Source organism: Epinephelus moara, chromosome 22 (genome assembly GCF_006386435.1).
Source record: "Epinephelus moara isolate mb chromosome 22, YSFRI_EMoa_1.0, whole genome shotgun sequence".
In the NCBI taxonomy this organism is placed as follows: domain Eukaryota; kingdom Metazoa; phylum Chordata; class Actinopteri; order Perciformes; family Serranidae; genus Epinephelus; species Epinephelus moara.
The window spans coordinates 2,679,553-2,696,247 of NC_065527.1; the positions used below are offsets into that span (position 1 = coordinate 2,679,553).

Genomic DNA, 16,695 nt, shown 5'->3' on the forward strand with positions numbered 1-16,695 from the left:
AGGCGGCATTTTGCTGCACTCCCCGATTTTGTTTTTATACTGCCAATGCTGAAAAAAGACTGATTGGGCTTTCCTGCAAATTTGCACAACTCCTGTTTAAAAAGGACTACTGTTTGGTTTAGGAAAGGAAATATGGTGATGACGAACAAATGCCTTAATGTTTACTAAAAGTTCAAAGTTCACTGGCCGGTGATGGCCGTGGCCAAAGGCATAATATTTGTGGGACATCCATTCGTCCCATCCTTGTGAACACAATATCTCAAGATACCTGAAGGGAATTTCTTCAAATTTGGCACAAACGTCCACTTGAAGAATAAACTGATTAGAATGTTTTGGTCTAAGGTTCATTACGACCTCACAAAACATTTTTTTGGCCATAACTCAATAATTCATGCACTAATTATGACAAAACTTCACACAAATGTCTAACAGGATAAAGTAATGAAGGTCAAAAGGTCAAAGGTCAGCTTGACAGTGACATCATCAGGTTTTAACGTCATATCTCAGGAACAGAAGGGGAGACATTTGGTCAGACACTGAATTGGTGACTCTAATCTTGAAACTGTGCTGACTGTGTAGATCTTCTGTGTGTGAAGCATCCATGTTTTCACTGACATGGATGGAGACTTGACTGACGCATGGAGGCGTACAACTGCAAGGAGGAAATTCTAGTTTTTTGTCTTGTTACGCAGTAATAGTATCAGTGCACTCCATATTTAATAAAGAGGTTCACTTAGTGATCTTAAGCCCGAAATTACCCCCTCTTCCCTTTACCTTTTGTTCGTACATATTCATGCCAGTACAGGTACATATACATTTCACTGATACTCTGTTTGTACTGAATAATTGCACTATATTTTGCGGGCTGTGATCTAAAGTGTTAACTAGCAGATGTAATGACTGAGGATTTTATGCATGACATCCTTCCAGGCGGGTTCCAGCTGTCTTCAGTTTGGGGTTCGTTCCTATCTGCACCACTTCTACGAGGAGTGCTCGTCCTCCATGTGGGAGAGGGACCCAGAGGACCGGGGGTTCGTCCAGAGCCAGAGGTCAGCCCTGTGGTGGAACTCAGCAGTCTGGAAGGTACGGTCCAATCTGTCCACACGACTCTCCATCCTGTAGTCTCTGCTGCTCTCTGTCTTATTACTGTCTGTGTATTCAGTTTAATAAATGTAGTGGCACGACTGTAAGTTTCACTGCCTCCAAAATGAAATTATTTAAAGGACGTAATCATCTGTGGGGTTCAAAATGGGAACATAACAGTAAGAAAATCCATAAAATGCATAACAGACATTGTGCTAATTATTGTGTCTGTCGCTGCGTCTTCAGTGCTGCTCAGCCTCTCGGGCATGTCCTGCATTATTTAGTAGGGAGACACACAGCGTACCTCCCTTACTCAGTCCTACACTGATATGTCATATAAATAAATACCAGTCACAAACTAATTTAACACATATAACAGAGATTTAATTCACCACTGCTATCTGTTACGTCCCAGGAGAAATCCTACAAGCACACAGGAAGTGATGCGTGTTGCTTTTCAGGTCTGAAACATAAGCGTAGCTCCCCGGGGAGATGGAGGTCAGGTATCCTCATTGTTCATAGAAAATTAATTCATCCTCTTTCGTATTAAACTGTTGACTGTAACAGTATAGTCACTGAGTGATGTCCCTTAGGTGTATTTCTTTATGTCGTTCTGTCTTTCAGTCCAGCCCATGTTCCCCATGACTCTCACAAGCTTTTTAAATCCAAATACAATAGTCATAATTCATTTATTGTCTTAAACAAAAACTGGCATTTATTTTTATGCTCAGTTTCTTGTTGTGTGGAGGACCAAAAGTGTCAAGGGAATAATAATTAAACCATTTAATTATTTATTTAATTGTACAATAAATAGCGTTAATAAATGTTTTTACAAATAATGTATAAATATAAAAATAAATGGACTATTATTATCATCATTTGATATTTTATTGGGCAAAAAAACATATAAATATTAAAAAAAAAAAAATACAAATAAAATTTTGATCCATTAATAAATATTTCAAATTACACAAACAACATAAAATAGTCAATACAAATGTCAGATTAAATGAATATCCAGTGCAGATAATGTACCTCTCATAAATGCCCATACTATGAGTAAAATGTGTCGACACATAATAAAAGGGAAATCCTCACTTGGGTAGCTGTGTTTACTCTTGTGCTCAAAATGATCTGAAGCTTAATTCTGAGATTATTCTATAAATAGTTTTCTAATAAATAATAAATAAAGCAACTTCTGATCAACCCATATCAATAACAACTTTATAAAACTAACAACTTTAGATTAAGTTGTACCCACTATGGATGTAAATCTCACTCACATCTGACCCAAACTCCGTCCATTTCAAGTACAGATACAGATAATTTTGTTGGGTTAAAATCTTTTGCAGTTTAAAATGAGAAATAACTGGATTCACAAATTGAATTAGGAATACCGATTTTAATCAGGTATTTAAAAGGCAGTTTCCTTTCCTATTTCCATTTCCCGCTCCTTTTCTTTTTCCCGTAGACCCTTTACATGACATCATGTGATCAGCTGGAGGTGCAGCTGCCTCTCCCCCACAGGGCTGTAGGCTACATAGGAGTGTTAAAATGTGTTTGTCTTGTTGTGTTACTGGGAGCCAGAATAGAAGGAGACATGGCTCAAAACCAGCCGCCACTGCCCGTCAACAAAAACAAAAACAACTATGGTTAAATGTGATAAGACCAAAGGACTGGACGGAGGCCATCATCAAAAACGCTCTCACCGTTAGATGAGAAAGTAGCCGTGAAGCACTGAATGAAGGAAAATGTCAAGGGAACGTTCACAATTGTTGGACATCAACACTGGAGCTCAGTATTGATTGATACAGTTACTAATTAATTAAATGCTGTATTAGTCTTTCCCTGACACTTGTGGTCGTCCATATTGTCCTGCCACTATGCTGATGTTACTGTGATTGACTGACGTCAACTGGATCCATAATTAGTCCCTTCCTTGGTAACAACATCAATCAATTCAATTGATTACGTGCTGTTTTAAGCTTGCTGTGCGTGTAAAAGCCTTTAGTGCACGCCCCTTTTCAACAACATACAAAAGGATCCAGGTATAGTCAGATTTTTTTCCACTTTTCTCCAAAATTAGACTTCCACACTCCCCATGCACTGCTGCTCCTCCCACTTGGAGCCCCAGACAGACATGTGCCACCTCTGTGACCCATGGTGTCACCTGTTAATTGTGCCTCACCGGTGTATTAACTCTGGTATACTCATGTAATATTGTGCCAACTGTGCATTTTAAACTCAGTGGTAGCACTAGTGGTATTTGTAAAGGTGAAGGATTGCATGTGAGCCTCCTGCTTATTTGGCAATTTGGATTTTTGTGCATCACACACAACAAGATGACCTTTCCTAACAAGAAGTGAAGAGCGCTGAGTAAATAGGAGCCGCCTATAGAAACAAAGAAAGGACCAGAGCTGCAGAATTTCCCACTTGTGGTTTCTGTCTCTTTCCCTCCAGGTGTCCTTGGCCCTGGGTCTCCTGATCCTGACTGCTGGTGTTGCCAGCCTGTCAGTCGGTTACTCCACTCCCCACAAAATTGAGTCGTTTGGAGAAGGGGACCTGTTCTTCGTGGACAACCAGGCCGTCAGCTTCAACAGGGGGCTGCACGTCAGCACTGCGGCAGGGATCGGGCTCGCTTGTCTCGGCTCAGCCCTGGCGGCGATGGGGGTTGTGGTTTGGATTCTCCCCAGGGCCAACTTGAAAGAGAAGCTGTTCCACAGACCAGGGGAAGGGGGACGGAGAGGAGAGGCAAAGTGGAGGGCATTTAGGGATCCTGGGGATGTGGTGACGAAGCCGCCAGGCATAGAGGAGGGGAAGATACCCGTCACACTGTCGAAAGTGGAAAGTGTGCAGCCCACTCCCTAGAAAAGATCCCTGCTGGGCTATATGGTGTACAGGCTTTTGTTTTTGTCCTGGGGCCTCATTTACCTGGTCTTTAAAGTGTCGTTCGGCGTTTAAATGGAGGTTGTTTCACGACCTGGATATTATTGTAACATAAACTTAAACATAAAGGTCTGAACATGGCAGGATTTAAACAAAATTTCACAATCAGAGGAGACAAAGTTAATCCGTGCAAATGTTTGGTGTAGAATTGGCTTCGGTGAAAAGCCTGAGTCTTAAATTGATGGAGCTAATCTAGCTTATTGTAAACTGACCGTTAGCAAGCTCATCAGCTTGGTGAGCTTTATCCTCCCTCTTCAGTATGTTTTTATGAGTTAAATGTTGTACAGTGGTGACTAAATGCCAGGGAGAGCAACCAGAACAAGGAGAGAAACTGGAGAGAAGCTATGAGCCACTGTAACTGACTAGTGCTGGAATTAGCATGCTAACAGTTAGCTCACCAGCTACAACCTTTCACCAAGTAGCCCTGTGAGCAGTCAGTATGTCACCAGCCCAATCTGTTTCACATGAACGAGCGAATGTCACTTTGTGGTTTCAACGCGCTTTAGACAGGGTACACGGACAGTGATATGTGAAATGACAACAACCTCTGAACGCCGCGTTATGTGGTGGTGACAGGAAATACGATCACTGCGTTTGTTACATACGGGGCAGCACGGTTGGGTTAAGTCAAAGAACGTGTTTTCAGTTAAGATAACTATGTTTGTGGCGTACAGTTTGCAAGCACATCATAAAGGTAGTCTACATAACGTAACGTGGCATAACCACAAAAAGGACGTTAAGTACGGTAAAGGTCAAAGAACTCTGACTTTTAGTTTCACACAGAACATGTGCAGTGGTCTCCTGGGTCAAAGTCCTGTGTGTGTTTGGTACCATCCACCACCCCGACCTCCTCTCTACAAGGACTCTCTTTCTCTGCACACTACCAGCGGGGTCGTAACATTAACCACAGTGCATTGATGTCACTGAACCAGGGAATTCTTGTGTCCACCACAACAACAGATCCTAAATGACCTTCCACTGTCAACGTTTCAGTTATTGTCATTGTTACGCAATTTTAGCACATAACATCACACGCTACCACCACATAATGCTGTGTTAAGAGGTCATGGTCATTTCACGTCTTTGCTTTAAACACCTACCTAGCTTTCAAAGCACAACTTGATCTGAATAGATCATAGCTATTTTTTAAATAAATCTGAATTAAAATATATAAATGAGGCCCCAGGACTTCAGCCAGAGACCTTGAGGCTCTCTTTAACACCTCATATTACAGGACAGGGATTTAGTTGTTGACCATAGACTGTGTTCGTGCAGTGCACTCGTGTTATATTTGAAAATACAGTGAGTAATGTCCACCTCAGCACTCAGAGAGCAGAACCTTTATGACTGATGATATCTCTCACTTTATTTTGATTTATTTTTGCTCAATATATTTTTATTAATTATTTTTTTAAATAGTAGTGGCACCAGCTTTCCCAGTAGATAGATCAGGTGGTGATGTTGCATGAGTAATATAGAAAACCTATGTTTGCATTCACATAATCTATATCCACACATGGATCACAGGACGTTCAGAAAGGTTGCTCACAGATGTATAAAAAGACTCATTAACATTTCTGTATCTACGTTTTCACATATCTCCACTAATGCTCAGCTGGATTCAACACATGTACAGCCACAGCGCTCGCCTGCTCACCCACACGCCTACACACAAATTCATGCTCCATTGACAATATCACCTATTTTCTCCTCACTGTATTCCAGCTCTGTAATTGCCTGCAAAGTGTTTCCAGGCAACAGTTGGGCTTCAAGTGCTTCATTCTCAACTCCGAACAAAGACTCGTCTCCGATTGGCCCAGCACTTCCCCGCTCTTTATTTTCACACCAATCAGATGATTTGTTTACTTGTGAACACAGTTAGTGGTGAAGCGCTGAGGTGAGAGGAATGTGCACAGGCACCTTAGAGGCCACCTGTTTGATTAGGTCCTCCAGTTTATTTAAATGAGTCTGAATAACAGAGAGAACAAGTCAGAAAAAAAGAATAATCATGATGTCCTGGTTGGTTACCTGCACTGATTCCTCTGGATGTTATTTTTGATGTTTATTTGTTTTATTGTTGCTATGATGGAGATAATGGAATAAAATGTGGATGAAGTGTCACTAGTGCAAACGGCCCAAATAAACTTGTGATCTGCATAACTAAAGCATTTGGTGCCACTTTATCAATCTGTTTGGCAAGAATATAAACTTATCTTAAACCAGCAGTTCGTGATATTTTGATATTTATGCTCAAATGGGAAAGGCTGAAAGGGTGTCTTGTGGTGCTGCACCCAAGTCTGGAGATTTAATCAGTGTTTACCTGCTTTCAGTTAGGGCTGCCCCTTGATAGCCAACCAAATGTTCGTCGACTCGAAAGGTCATTAGTCGGCAAGATTTCATTGGTCGCTTAGTCGCAGAAGAAAAATAAAGATAAAACAAATGTGAAACAAACTCTATCAGGAGTTGCACCTTGTCAAAATAAATCCAAACCTATATGACTGGACCATGTGTGAGTTTACTTTGAAAGGACAGACACAGGAAGTGTGCACGCTCAGCAGTCAGACAGGAGTCAGGTTAATTTCCAGGGCTGGTACCTGCGGTTATTCCACAGGCTAGTTAATAACATGTCGGGCAGGAAATCCAAAGTGTGGGATCATTTTGAGAAGGTGAAGGACGAACCCAAGGTGATATGTAAACTCATCTTCATTGGTCGACTACAAACATGACGTATCATCTGAAACATGGAAGTAGCTACATGCCCATTAGCCCACAGCGTCATTAACAGGCGGCTCGCTCAGTGTGTGACGTGCACTTGTAGATAAAATATAGGCCTATATTAATGAAGGTTCATTAGTACGGTTTTGTATTTCTCTGTAATGTAGCACAGTGTTAACAATGTTACTGATACTATTCTTTCTCACACCTTCAACTCAAACCACCAAAATATATCATTTAATCATTACATTCATATCAGAAACATGCAGGAGACTAGTCCACTGATGGACCCTGATGACGACTGTTGGTCCACTGATGGACCCTGATGAGGACTGTTGGTCCACTGATGGACCCTGATGAGGACTGTTGGTCCACTAGGAACAGTCTTAGTCGGGAGCAGCTCTCCTTTTAGCCTCTTTTAGCTAATTGTTTTGTTGTGTTTGATTTTGTCCAGGGGAGGGGACTTGAAATCTTGACCTCAAGTTAACACGCCTGAATTTTGTCTTTTAAATCAATTCATGCAGACATCTGAGTTTAAAATACAAACAATGTGCCTTGGTGGTTGTTTACTCTTGTATTTAGAGCTGTCCACTTGTGATCAGATCATCCATGATGCATGTTGATACCAGGTCTAAACCGGCTCTAAGAGAACAAAGAGAATCCGCTTTCATGTCTGGAACTTCCCGTCTACAACGGGCTTGGGACATGCCGTTGTTGAGGACTTGGCTCAGATTCCGGAGTTACTCTCTTATCTTGAATCCTCCTTAAGAAATCTGATCCCGTTTGATTCGGCAGTGGGAACCTCTTGCGACCGTATGCCTTTGCTTACGTCGACCCCAGCAGGATTTGAACTCTGGACCATCCGCATGGAAGACGAGTGCTCTAACCACTACACGGCTACAAGAGAACAATACTAGAACTAACTGGGAGCTGAGGGAGTACACGCTGAACTGATGCTCCACTACCTAACAGGGTGTAATTGGAGGCACCAACCTCGAGCATCTCATTCAGCATGTCCGCAAACATCAGCAGCTCATTCAATTCTGCAACTTAATCTGCAGAATTCTCAGAGTTGAAGACCTGGACCTGGAACAACAAAGATCATGGGTATGTTCAGTCACCTCAGGGAGGGAATAAAATGCCCTCCCTGAGATTATTTTTTTGAGTGTACTCTGTGTGTGCTTCAGAAGTAAATTCATTTTCAAGTTATTTACAGTGAATGATCAGAGAGAACACCTACAGGTCATACAGAGAGCTGAACTTCCTCCTCCTGGTCTCCATCAGCTGAATCCTGGACTCTCCTTGGTGCTGTGCAGGTGTCTGAAAGGAGGGTGTTGTTGTGACATTCTGAGTGCAGTAAACTCGAACAGGCACAGAACCAAATATTTCACAGTATGTAAGAAATGTGTTGAAGAGGAACATTTAAAACCATTTGTGTGTAGGAATTACATTTTTGAATTACAACAGACAGACACAGTTAACCAAACTGAAGCTGCAGGTTGGACAGTAGGTCAGTGAGATCAGAGCAGAGGGGACGTGACAGGTACCCTGAGTTTCTAGAGATTGGTGGTGGAGATGTAGTCTGTGTGGAGAAAACAGCGAGTCTTCTGGCCAAGGTTGAGCAGGTTGTTTGACGACTATTTCTTCTAGTTTGAAAGGAATCCCTATCACTCACTACTTCCACTACTATGACTATTGGACTCTTACATTCTTAGTATGCCCACTTTTTTAGACACCTATACATCAAATATGGCTCCAAGTTACTCACCTGTACGGGCGGGTCTGGATGTACCAGGCCAGCCCAATAGATGACACTTTGCAGGCCAGGCCGAAGTTCACTTAGATGCTGTAACGCCGGGTTCACACTTCACACAGAAGTGCCCCGATTTGTTAAATGTCATGTAGTTGTTGTTGTTTTTTCGCTAAGTATCGTGATAATATCGTACCGTGGGCCCTCTGGTGATTTCCACCACTCCTAATTAGCACAAAGCAGAAAGTGGTATCTCATCAAGCTGCCAGTATGATTCTTCAGAGGTGGTTGTTGGACGCACAGTGTGATTTTGCCAAGTAGGACATGCTCCTGGATCAACATCCCACATCACATTCCAGTGCTAATTCTACAATCAACCAATCACAGCCCACTGACATCATGAGTGTGCTAAGCTAGTTTTCCAAATTGAAGTTAGTACAATTGAACAAACTTCTCAGTAACACTCAACAAAAACCTTACTGCAGGGTTTGCGAGTTAGCTTGCTAACTATGAATGCTACACTATTGAGTAAACTTGCTGATAGACTATAATATTAGCAAGTTAGCTTGCTATCTAGGGAGGCTATGCTGACAAGCAAGCTTAGCAATAGGCTCAAACATTGTTCATTAACATTAAGTGTAAGGATAATGTTATTTTGCAGTTGCGATGACCTGTGAAAGACACATTTAGCAAGCTAACTCGCTAACATTTTAGCCTATTGGCAAGCTTACTTTATAGTATAGCCAACCTAGTTAGTAGTGATGGCCAAATGAAGCCTCATGAAACATTTTCTTTATTTTATGAGCCCATTAGATAGCGCTCTTGGTTGAAAGAGAGAAACTCAAAGAATAGCCATTCAGTGTGCTTTCAACCTTTTGTTGAACAAAAAGCGCCATCTAGTGGGCTCAGAAAATAAAGAAAATGCTTCATGAGGCTTCATTTGGCCATCACTACAAGCTAACTCGCTAACCCTGCAGTAGCTTACATGGTTTTGTTCAGTGCTACTGAGGTTTTTGTTCAATTGTATTAACTCCAATTTGGAAAACTAGCTTAGCTCTGACGAAGCACACAGGAATTTGAAATACGCACAGAAGCAGCACATTGATGATGTCAGAGGGCTGTGATTGGTTGATTGCAGTGTTGGTCCAGGAGCATGTCCTACTTGGCCAAAATCATGTCGTGCATTGTTGGACGGCTGACGGATACGGATATCCCTCAGTTGATGGAATATCATGTTTGTATTACAGTAATCACTACATGAGCTTTTGGGGTAATGAAAAATTGTTTTTGGTAAATGCCAAAAATTGATCTCCTTATGTTGACGTAGACATTAAAGATTCTTCATACTTCAAAAGGTGCATCTCCTCTGGTAACACACAGTAAATGAAACAGATGGTGTTTTCTGATGTTGTGCTGTGCAGCCTAAAAACTAAAAGAGTTTGTACGAGTGAGTTCAGTACAAAATGTATTTGTGTGATGTTTCTGTGAGATCTTGTGTGTGAGGTGAAGCTGTGGGTTTGTGCAGGACAGTTTGTGTTAGGAAGCTGTATTTATGTCTGAATGAGTACATGGTGTCACTTTGGGACGATGAGTCACGCTGTGAGTCTGACTCATCTCGTCTTGTTTCCCAAGTTGCACACCAACAGGAGGGTCATCTAATGTTCACTGATGGAGACAGTGTGTACGTACACATACACATACACATACACATACACGCAGTTACTCTGGGTCACAGCTTGTCCTCAGAATGAAGCTATATGCTGTGTTTACTGTGCCGGCTGGACTGATTCCCATATCATCTTGTATCGAGCTGATGACGGCCTTTTATTAACAGACTCACAGTTTTGTTTGTTTTCCAGCTCAGTTCTGAGAAACATTTGTTTTATATTGTAAATTATAATAATTAACATTATTTATTTAAAGGTCACCATTAAAAAACATCCCGCAGAGCACTAATAGTAAGGTACGTTTGTCTGCACAATGATTGAAGTTCTTTCTTTCCTCCTGTGGCAAAATCATTAACACATGATGCCTGCTTATGAGCTGCCGTCAGCGCCATCACAGGAACTATTTTCTGTCTGTGTTGTCAACATGCTCCTAGCACACTTTGAGCGCATGTTTGCACGGCTGATTTGAGCATGCTGGGGTTTATTAGCGAGTGTATGTAAGTGCATAATGAGATAGAAAAGTGGAAGCGGTGGCAGCGTTTCCTGTGAAGATGGAGGCTGATACACGCTCCACTGACTGCAAAGCTCAGAGTGTGAGTCACGCTGTTGTGGGAGAAAAACCACACAGCCGAGGATTGGGCTGCAGTCTGCTCGGCTGATTGGCAGACCCATCCATCCCAGTGTGTGTGTGTGTGTGTGTGTGTGTGTGCTTGTGTGTGTGTGTGTGGGTGCTGTATCTCTGGGAGCCTGGGAGTCTGCTGCTCTGATATAATACTGTAACATCTCATCTGCTGTGGAAAACAGATAGGAAGCTGGAATGTCTCTCAGCCAGTGTGTGGGGTCGGGTACTCTTTGGACAAAAAACAGGTCTGTCGGCAGTCGTCTGGAAAAAAATAAATCAGTCAATATTTTCACTATTTTTAAATTTCATAATAATAAATGAAAAGAAGAAAAATTTAATTCATTATTTGACCAGGAAAACTTGAGGATCTTTATAAAAAGGGACCCAGCTGAGGAAAATAAAAACAGAACATCACCGTTACGCAGGATAAAACATAAACAACATCATGTTTGGAGCTACAGTAGCTTATGTGCATTTAATTTCACTGTAATCTAATGAAGGTCACGGAGTCAAAATGTGCTGCCTGCAGATTTTTAAGGAAAACAAAAGCCTGAGCACTGTGTAAATAACAGCTGCACTGGCTTAATTTGATGTTTGGTGTTGTATTTTTCCCACAGATGGTAATGCAGATGATATGACACCCTGCTGACGTATTTACAACAGAACGTCAGTGGAAGTGGCAGGGCAAAAAAGCAACAGGTAGAATTGACCTATGGCTAAGTCCCGCCCTCAAACACGATGAGCCAATCACAGTGCGTATAGCCATTCCCATACACTGGGACATTCTCTGCCTGGACGTCCATTGAAATGCATTACAGAAAGTCAGTTTGTTCGGTTTTATGAGCTTTTTCGGGGATTTGAAGTTTAAAAATAGTCAAACGGTGTGCATGGGGTACATGCAACTCTGACACAAGGTATCCTGAGAGGCTGGGCGACCAGGTGTATTTTTTACACTTTAAACCACATCTCAACCGAGAAAAGTGTCTCCTTTGGATAAAGTTGTGTGGTAACGTTAGACCACAACATCAACTCAACGTGAATAAGATTAACAATGATGTCTACATCTGTTCTAAGGTAAGTCAACATTGTGTTTGAGGCAACATATTGTCACTTTGCTGGAAAGAAATATAAAGTTATCTTTAACATCTCTAGCTAACGTTAGCTAAAGTTAGCCTAACGTTAGCTCCTAGCTGCGTTGTTCATCATGTCACCTTGTTTGCTGGGAGTTCATTAGCCTATTTTGTTCTAGTTTTGTACTTTGGTGATCGTACATCATTGTTAGCTGTTGTCCAAAGGGCTCTAGTTAAGCTAACGTTAACTTCTGGAGCTTAGCTTCATTAACTTATCTGTAATGGCAGAGATAACAAAGGTTGGCAAACGTTATGCTGAATGATTCAGTGTAAATACTGTAGCACCAAACTAACGGAGAGACACTCTTGGTAAAGATGGTAAAAAGGCCGTTATCCTTTTCTCATATTCTGAGCCAAAAACCTTAACTTCAGTGGCACTTTAACTTGTTGTCTTTGATGGTGACGGCAACCAGATGCGGTTCACAAGCGTACACTGTGACCTGTAAATTTTGGCTTGTAATTTAAGCTTTTCATCGACCTTCTCAACAATAAAATGATGAATATATCCCTCCAATGCGTAGTTTAGGCCCTTTTGGTTACTTCTCAATGACATCTGATCGTTATGTCCCCAAAAATCATCAGTTGCCTCCTGTGAAATGCCGTGTACTGTGACACCTGCCATAGCGCCGGTCACTGAATGTTGATAGTTTGTCCAAGTGAGTGGAGGGGGCGTGGCTTAGCCATAGGTCAATTGAAAAGCTGCTATTCTGTTTCTGAGATACACTAATATTTACAAATGGTTAAAGTGTACTGCACATTTACAAAAAAAGTAAATTTTATGCATATATTTTGCCTGCAGGGCCTAAGATATGTCCAAAGTATTATGCCGGATTTTATGACTCCATAATCGCCTAATCTGACATAGTGACTGCCGGAACAGACAAAAATGTTGTGCAAAATGTGGCCTCGCCTACATGTTAGCAGCATCTTCGTGTAACGCACAACTTATATCCTTTTCCACCAAAATTAGTGCATGTGTGCGGGAAACAGACCCTGTTCCCATTTCAACAGCAGACGAGCATGTCTCTCTGTTTTTTTGTTTTTGTCTTTTTTTCTGGTGTGTCACATTCAACATCACAGATGGGCCAGAAAACAGGTTAGTAAACAGTAGAGAGCAGCATAAAGGTCTTGTTTTTGTTCATCTCTTACTTATTCAGTCTCTCTTTCAAACAAGCGCCTTCTGTTCCTGAGATATGACGCTGAGTAATGCCTAGAAAAGTTTTTCGTGCAGATCATTATGATGTCACAGTGAAGTTGACCTTTGACCTTTTGGATATAAAATGTCATCACTTCATTATTTTATCCTGTTAGACATCTGTGTGAAGTTTTGTCATAATTAACGCATGCATTCTTGAGTTACTGCCAAAAACATATTTTGTGAGGTCACACCGAACATGAAACTTTGATTACCATATCATTTCCATTACCATACCAATCAGTTAAGTGTTGAGGCCAAGTGGATACTTGTGCCAAATTTAAAATTTTCTTGAGGTGTTCGAGATATTGTGTTCACAAGCATGAGACAGACGAACGTATGGATGGATAACCCGAGAACACAGCCACGGCTATCAGCGGCATGGAGGCATGAAAGTGTTTTTTAAGCGCTGATTTAACTAAATTTGAGCTAACATGCTAATGTCAGCATGCTAACATCGTGCTCAAAATGACAACTGCTGCATTCAAATGAAACTCGTTAGCTTGTATTTACGATGTGGGAAGTCGTGTACATGAAGTCTTACACTTGGAGCTCTCAGAAAATTTCCACTTACAAGGTCGTGCGTACCACAACAAGAGGGCAGTAAACACAACCCCATTAGCAAATAGCAAACATGCTAATGTTTAGCAGGTATGTTTGCTATCTTAGTTTTAGAATATTTTTGCTAATTGCTAATTAGTACTTAACAAGTACAAAACTGAAATATTTGCTTAATTCCCTTTAAAATTGCTGGCATTCACTCGACCACAGATGATTTGTCATTTGTTCAGATCTTAACTGGACACGTGAAGGCTCTTCCTCTCCCCGCCTGAAACAGCAGCCGAGACTACGTGTTCTTTGTTCAGTAAACAAAGGACAGCCATTTGGTACTGATCTCCACATGATGCCTCATTGTCACACCAAAGTGAGGCTCCTGTTCATGGACACATTTTGATTTGATTGGGCACTACTGTCACAGTGACATGTGACTCTGTGATGTCACCAAGCCAACTTAAGGAGAAGTTTCTGCTCTCCATCGTGCACTCTTGCTCCTAAACCTCTGAACCTCTTTCTTTCTCCTGAACCTCTCCTGAGCTCTTTCTCCTTGACCTTTGACCCTACACCCTTCTCAGTGTCCCAACAGAATTATCAACCAATCACAACTATCGATGCTGAATCCTCTGCCTGCAGACATCGGAGTTTCCTGTTGCTGTGCTACGTTAATGGAGCACAAATTTAATTCAGATTCTTACAATCAGCAATCCAACACTCTCACGAGTCGATCAATCAATCAATCAATCAATTTTATTTATAAAGCCCAATATCACAAATCACAATTTGCCTCACAGGGNAGCTTTATAAGTTAACAGTAGGATTTTAAATTCAATTCTGGATTTTACAGGGAGCCAGTGCAGAGTCGATGAGGTGTTGTTAATCACCTGACAACCATTCATGCTGCTGCTGTGTGTTTACGCTGCCTGATCCTACCTGCTACTCACTGCTCTCTGTTATCTCCACCCTCACGCCTCCTCCTCCTCCTCCTCCCCACTGCTAGTGTCTTATTACCATACTTACAATGACATCTGTTGCCTTGTGCGTTTAAGTGTCTCAGATATCTCAGTGATCCGTATCCTCTCATGTATCTGCACATGTGCAAACCTCTTGGGGGGGTTTATGTGCTTCCCTCAAAATCTTGTGCAGCTTGGATTCTTTTGGGGAGCAGCCAAAGAGTAACCATCCACATTTAAATGGTCTTAGAGCCCTTAACATGAACTGTGACACACACACACACACACACACACACACACACACACACACACACACACACACACACACAGGAATATTGAAGTTTCATTGAATTTTATAAAGATGTGGGGAAAAGAATTCAGTGTCAGACAGATGTGACCATAGTGAGGAGCGTAAGAGCTGGACAGGGAGTATGAGTCATACGCTGGAGGAAAAAAATGCCATAAGAGAAGTGAGGCAGAGAGACGGGAACGACAGCCTCACTATCACTCTCATTTGTCATTACATGCCTTCAGGCTGTAATTAGCATTTTCCTTTAAAACAGCTATAGAGTCGTTCCATTACAAGTGAAGCAACAGCAGGCAATCACGTCACCGATGAACTCATCAAAATTCTAGAAATGGTTATGGTTGACCATGCTGATGTCTCACACATTACAACATGAAGAAATGTTATTTCCCTCCGCAAGCACAACTCAATCTAAGCATTTGCAATGGCCAAACTCTTATCCAGCAGCACATATACAGTCCATTACCATGAAATACCATGTGTGTGTGCAGGAAGTAGACCGAACGCACAGTCATATAGAGAAATCATATCAGTGAGTGTTTGGATCCAGTATCATTTTACTGTAAGAGCCATTGCAGTGTTGCACTCCAGTGCAAAATGAACCATTTCTAGCTGTATCAACCCGCAGATGTACTCTCAGCGCGTCCAGCAGGAAGTTCTCTATACATCCCACAACCAATCAACCTCTGCCTCGCTGATGTCAGAGGCTCTGAAGATGAAACAAGATATGGTGGGCAGACCAGCACCCTGTTTCATCAGCCCACAGTCTCATGACACGAGCACATCCTCACACATCAAAAAGAAAATCTACTAGAAGAAGAAAAAGAAGCTGATATATATATATTTTCTAATTAAACCATTTGTTTACAGAGTGAAAGTCTCATTTTATAGGAATTAAGTGGAAAATGTCAAGATGACTGATTATTAAACTTGTCCCTCGTTAAGAAACCTGACCAATTCAAAGAAACAAACATTAACTCAGTTTAGAGCAAATTAACTTTGATTAGTTCAACCTGCGCTCTGTTAAACTGAGATCAGCACTGTGGTTATTTTTAAATTGATGCTGCTACAGTTGTGAAGCAATTAAGTCACATTAGATGAAAATGAACAAGACGATGTGTTGAATGTGAAATGTGAAAAAGTGTTTAATGAACCAATGATAGTGGCTCTATAGACTCTTTTAGGGCCAATGTCACGATGACATCATGTTATCAGCTGGAGGTGCAGCTGCCTCTCCCCCACAGGGCTGTAGGCTCCATAGGAGTCTTAAAATGTGTTTGTCTTGTTGTGTTATTGGGAGCCAGAATAGAAGGAGTCATGGCTCAAAACCAGCCGCCACTGCCCGTCAACAAAAACAAAGACAACTATGGTTAATCAGAACTGAACCAGGAAGAATGTCTTTCTCTTACAGAGCTCCCTATACTTGGAATAATCTGCAAAGGACCTAAAACTTGGACACTCTGCTGTTTAAATGCCTTATCTCCGATTGTCTTATCTTACTATATAATGACGAAAACTCTGTGTGTGTGTGTGTGTGTGTGTGTGTGTGTGTGTGTGTGTGTGTGTGTGTGTGTGTGTGTGTGTGTCTGTTCCACGTTTTTCTCCTCTCTGACTTGGTCAATCCATGTGAAATTTGGCACAGTGGTAGAGGGTCATGGGAGGATGCCAATGAAGCAATATTACATCAATTGGCCAAAGGGGGGCGCTATAGCAACCGATTGAAATTGCAAACTTTGAATGGGCATATCTCATGCCCCGTATGTCGTAGAGAC

At 41.6% G+C, this 16,695-nt stretch overlaps 1 protein-coding gene and 1 long non-coding RNA gene across 3 annotated transcripts in view; both read left to right on the forward strand.

The window, feature by feature from the left end:
* Positions 1 to 6,311, forward strand: part of nrsn1l (neurensin 1-like) — a 113,881-nt gene extending 107,570 nt beyond the window's left edge. The window contains exons 8-10 of the mRNA XM_050035583.1: positions 931 to 1,083; positions 3,544 to 3,983; positions 5,216 to 6,311. Coding sequence (XP_049891540.1) covers positions 931 to 1,083; positions 3,544 to 3,951 — 561 coding nt within the window. The 3' untranslated portion in view covers positions 3,952 to 3,983; positions 5,216 to 6,311. The remainder of the gene's footprint in view (positions 1 to 930; positions 1,084 to 3,543; positions 3,984 to 5,215) is intronic.
* The window catches only part of LOC126384516 (uncharacterized), a 632,363-nt gene that overhangs the window by 425,469 nt on the left and 190,199 nt on the right, over positions 1 to 16,695 (forward strand). The gene's annotated exons all lie outside the window — the stretch shown is intronic.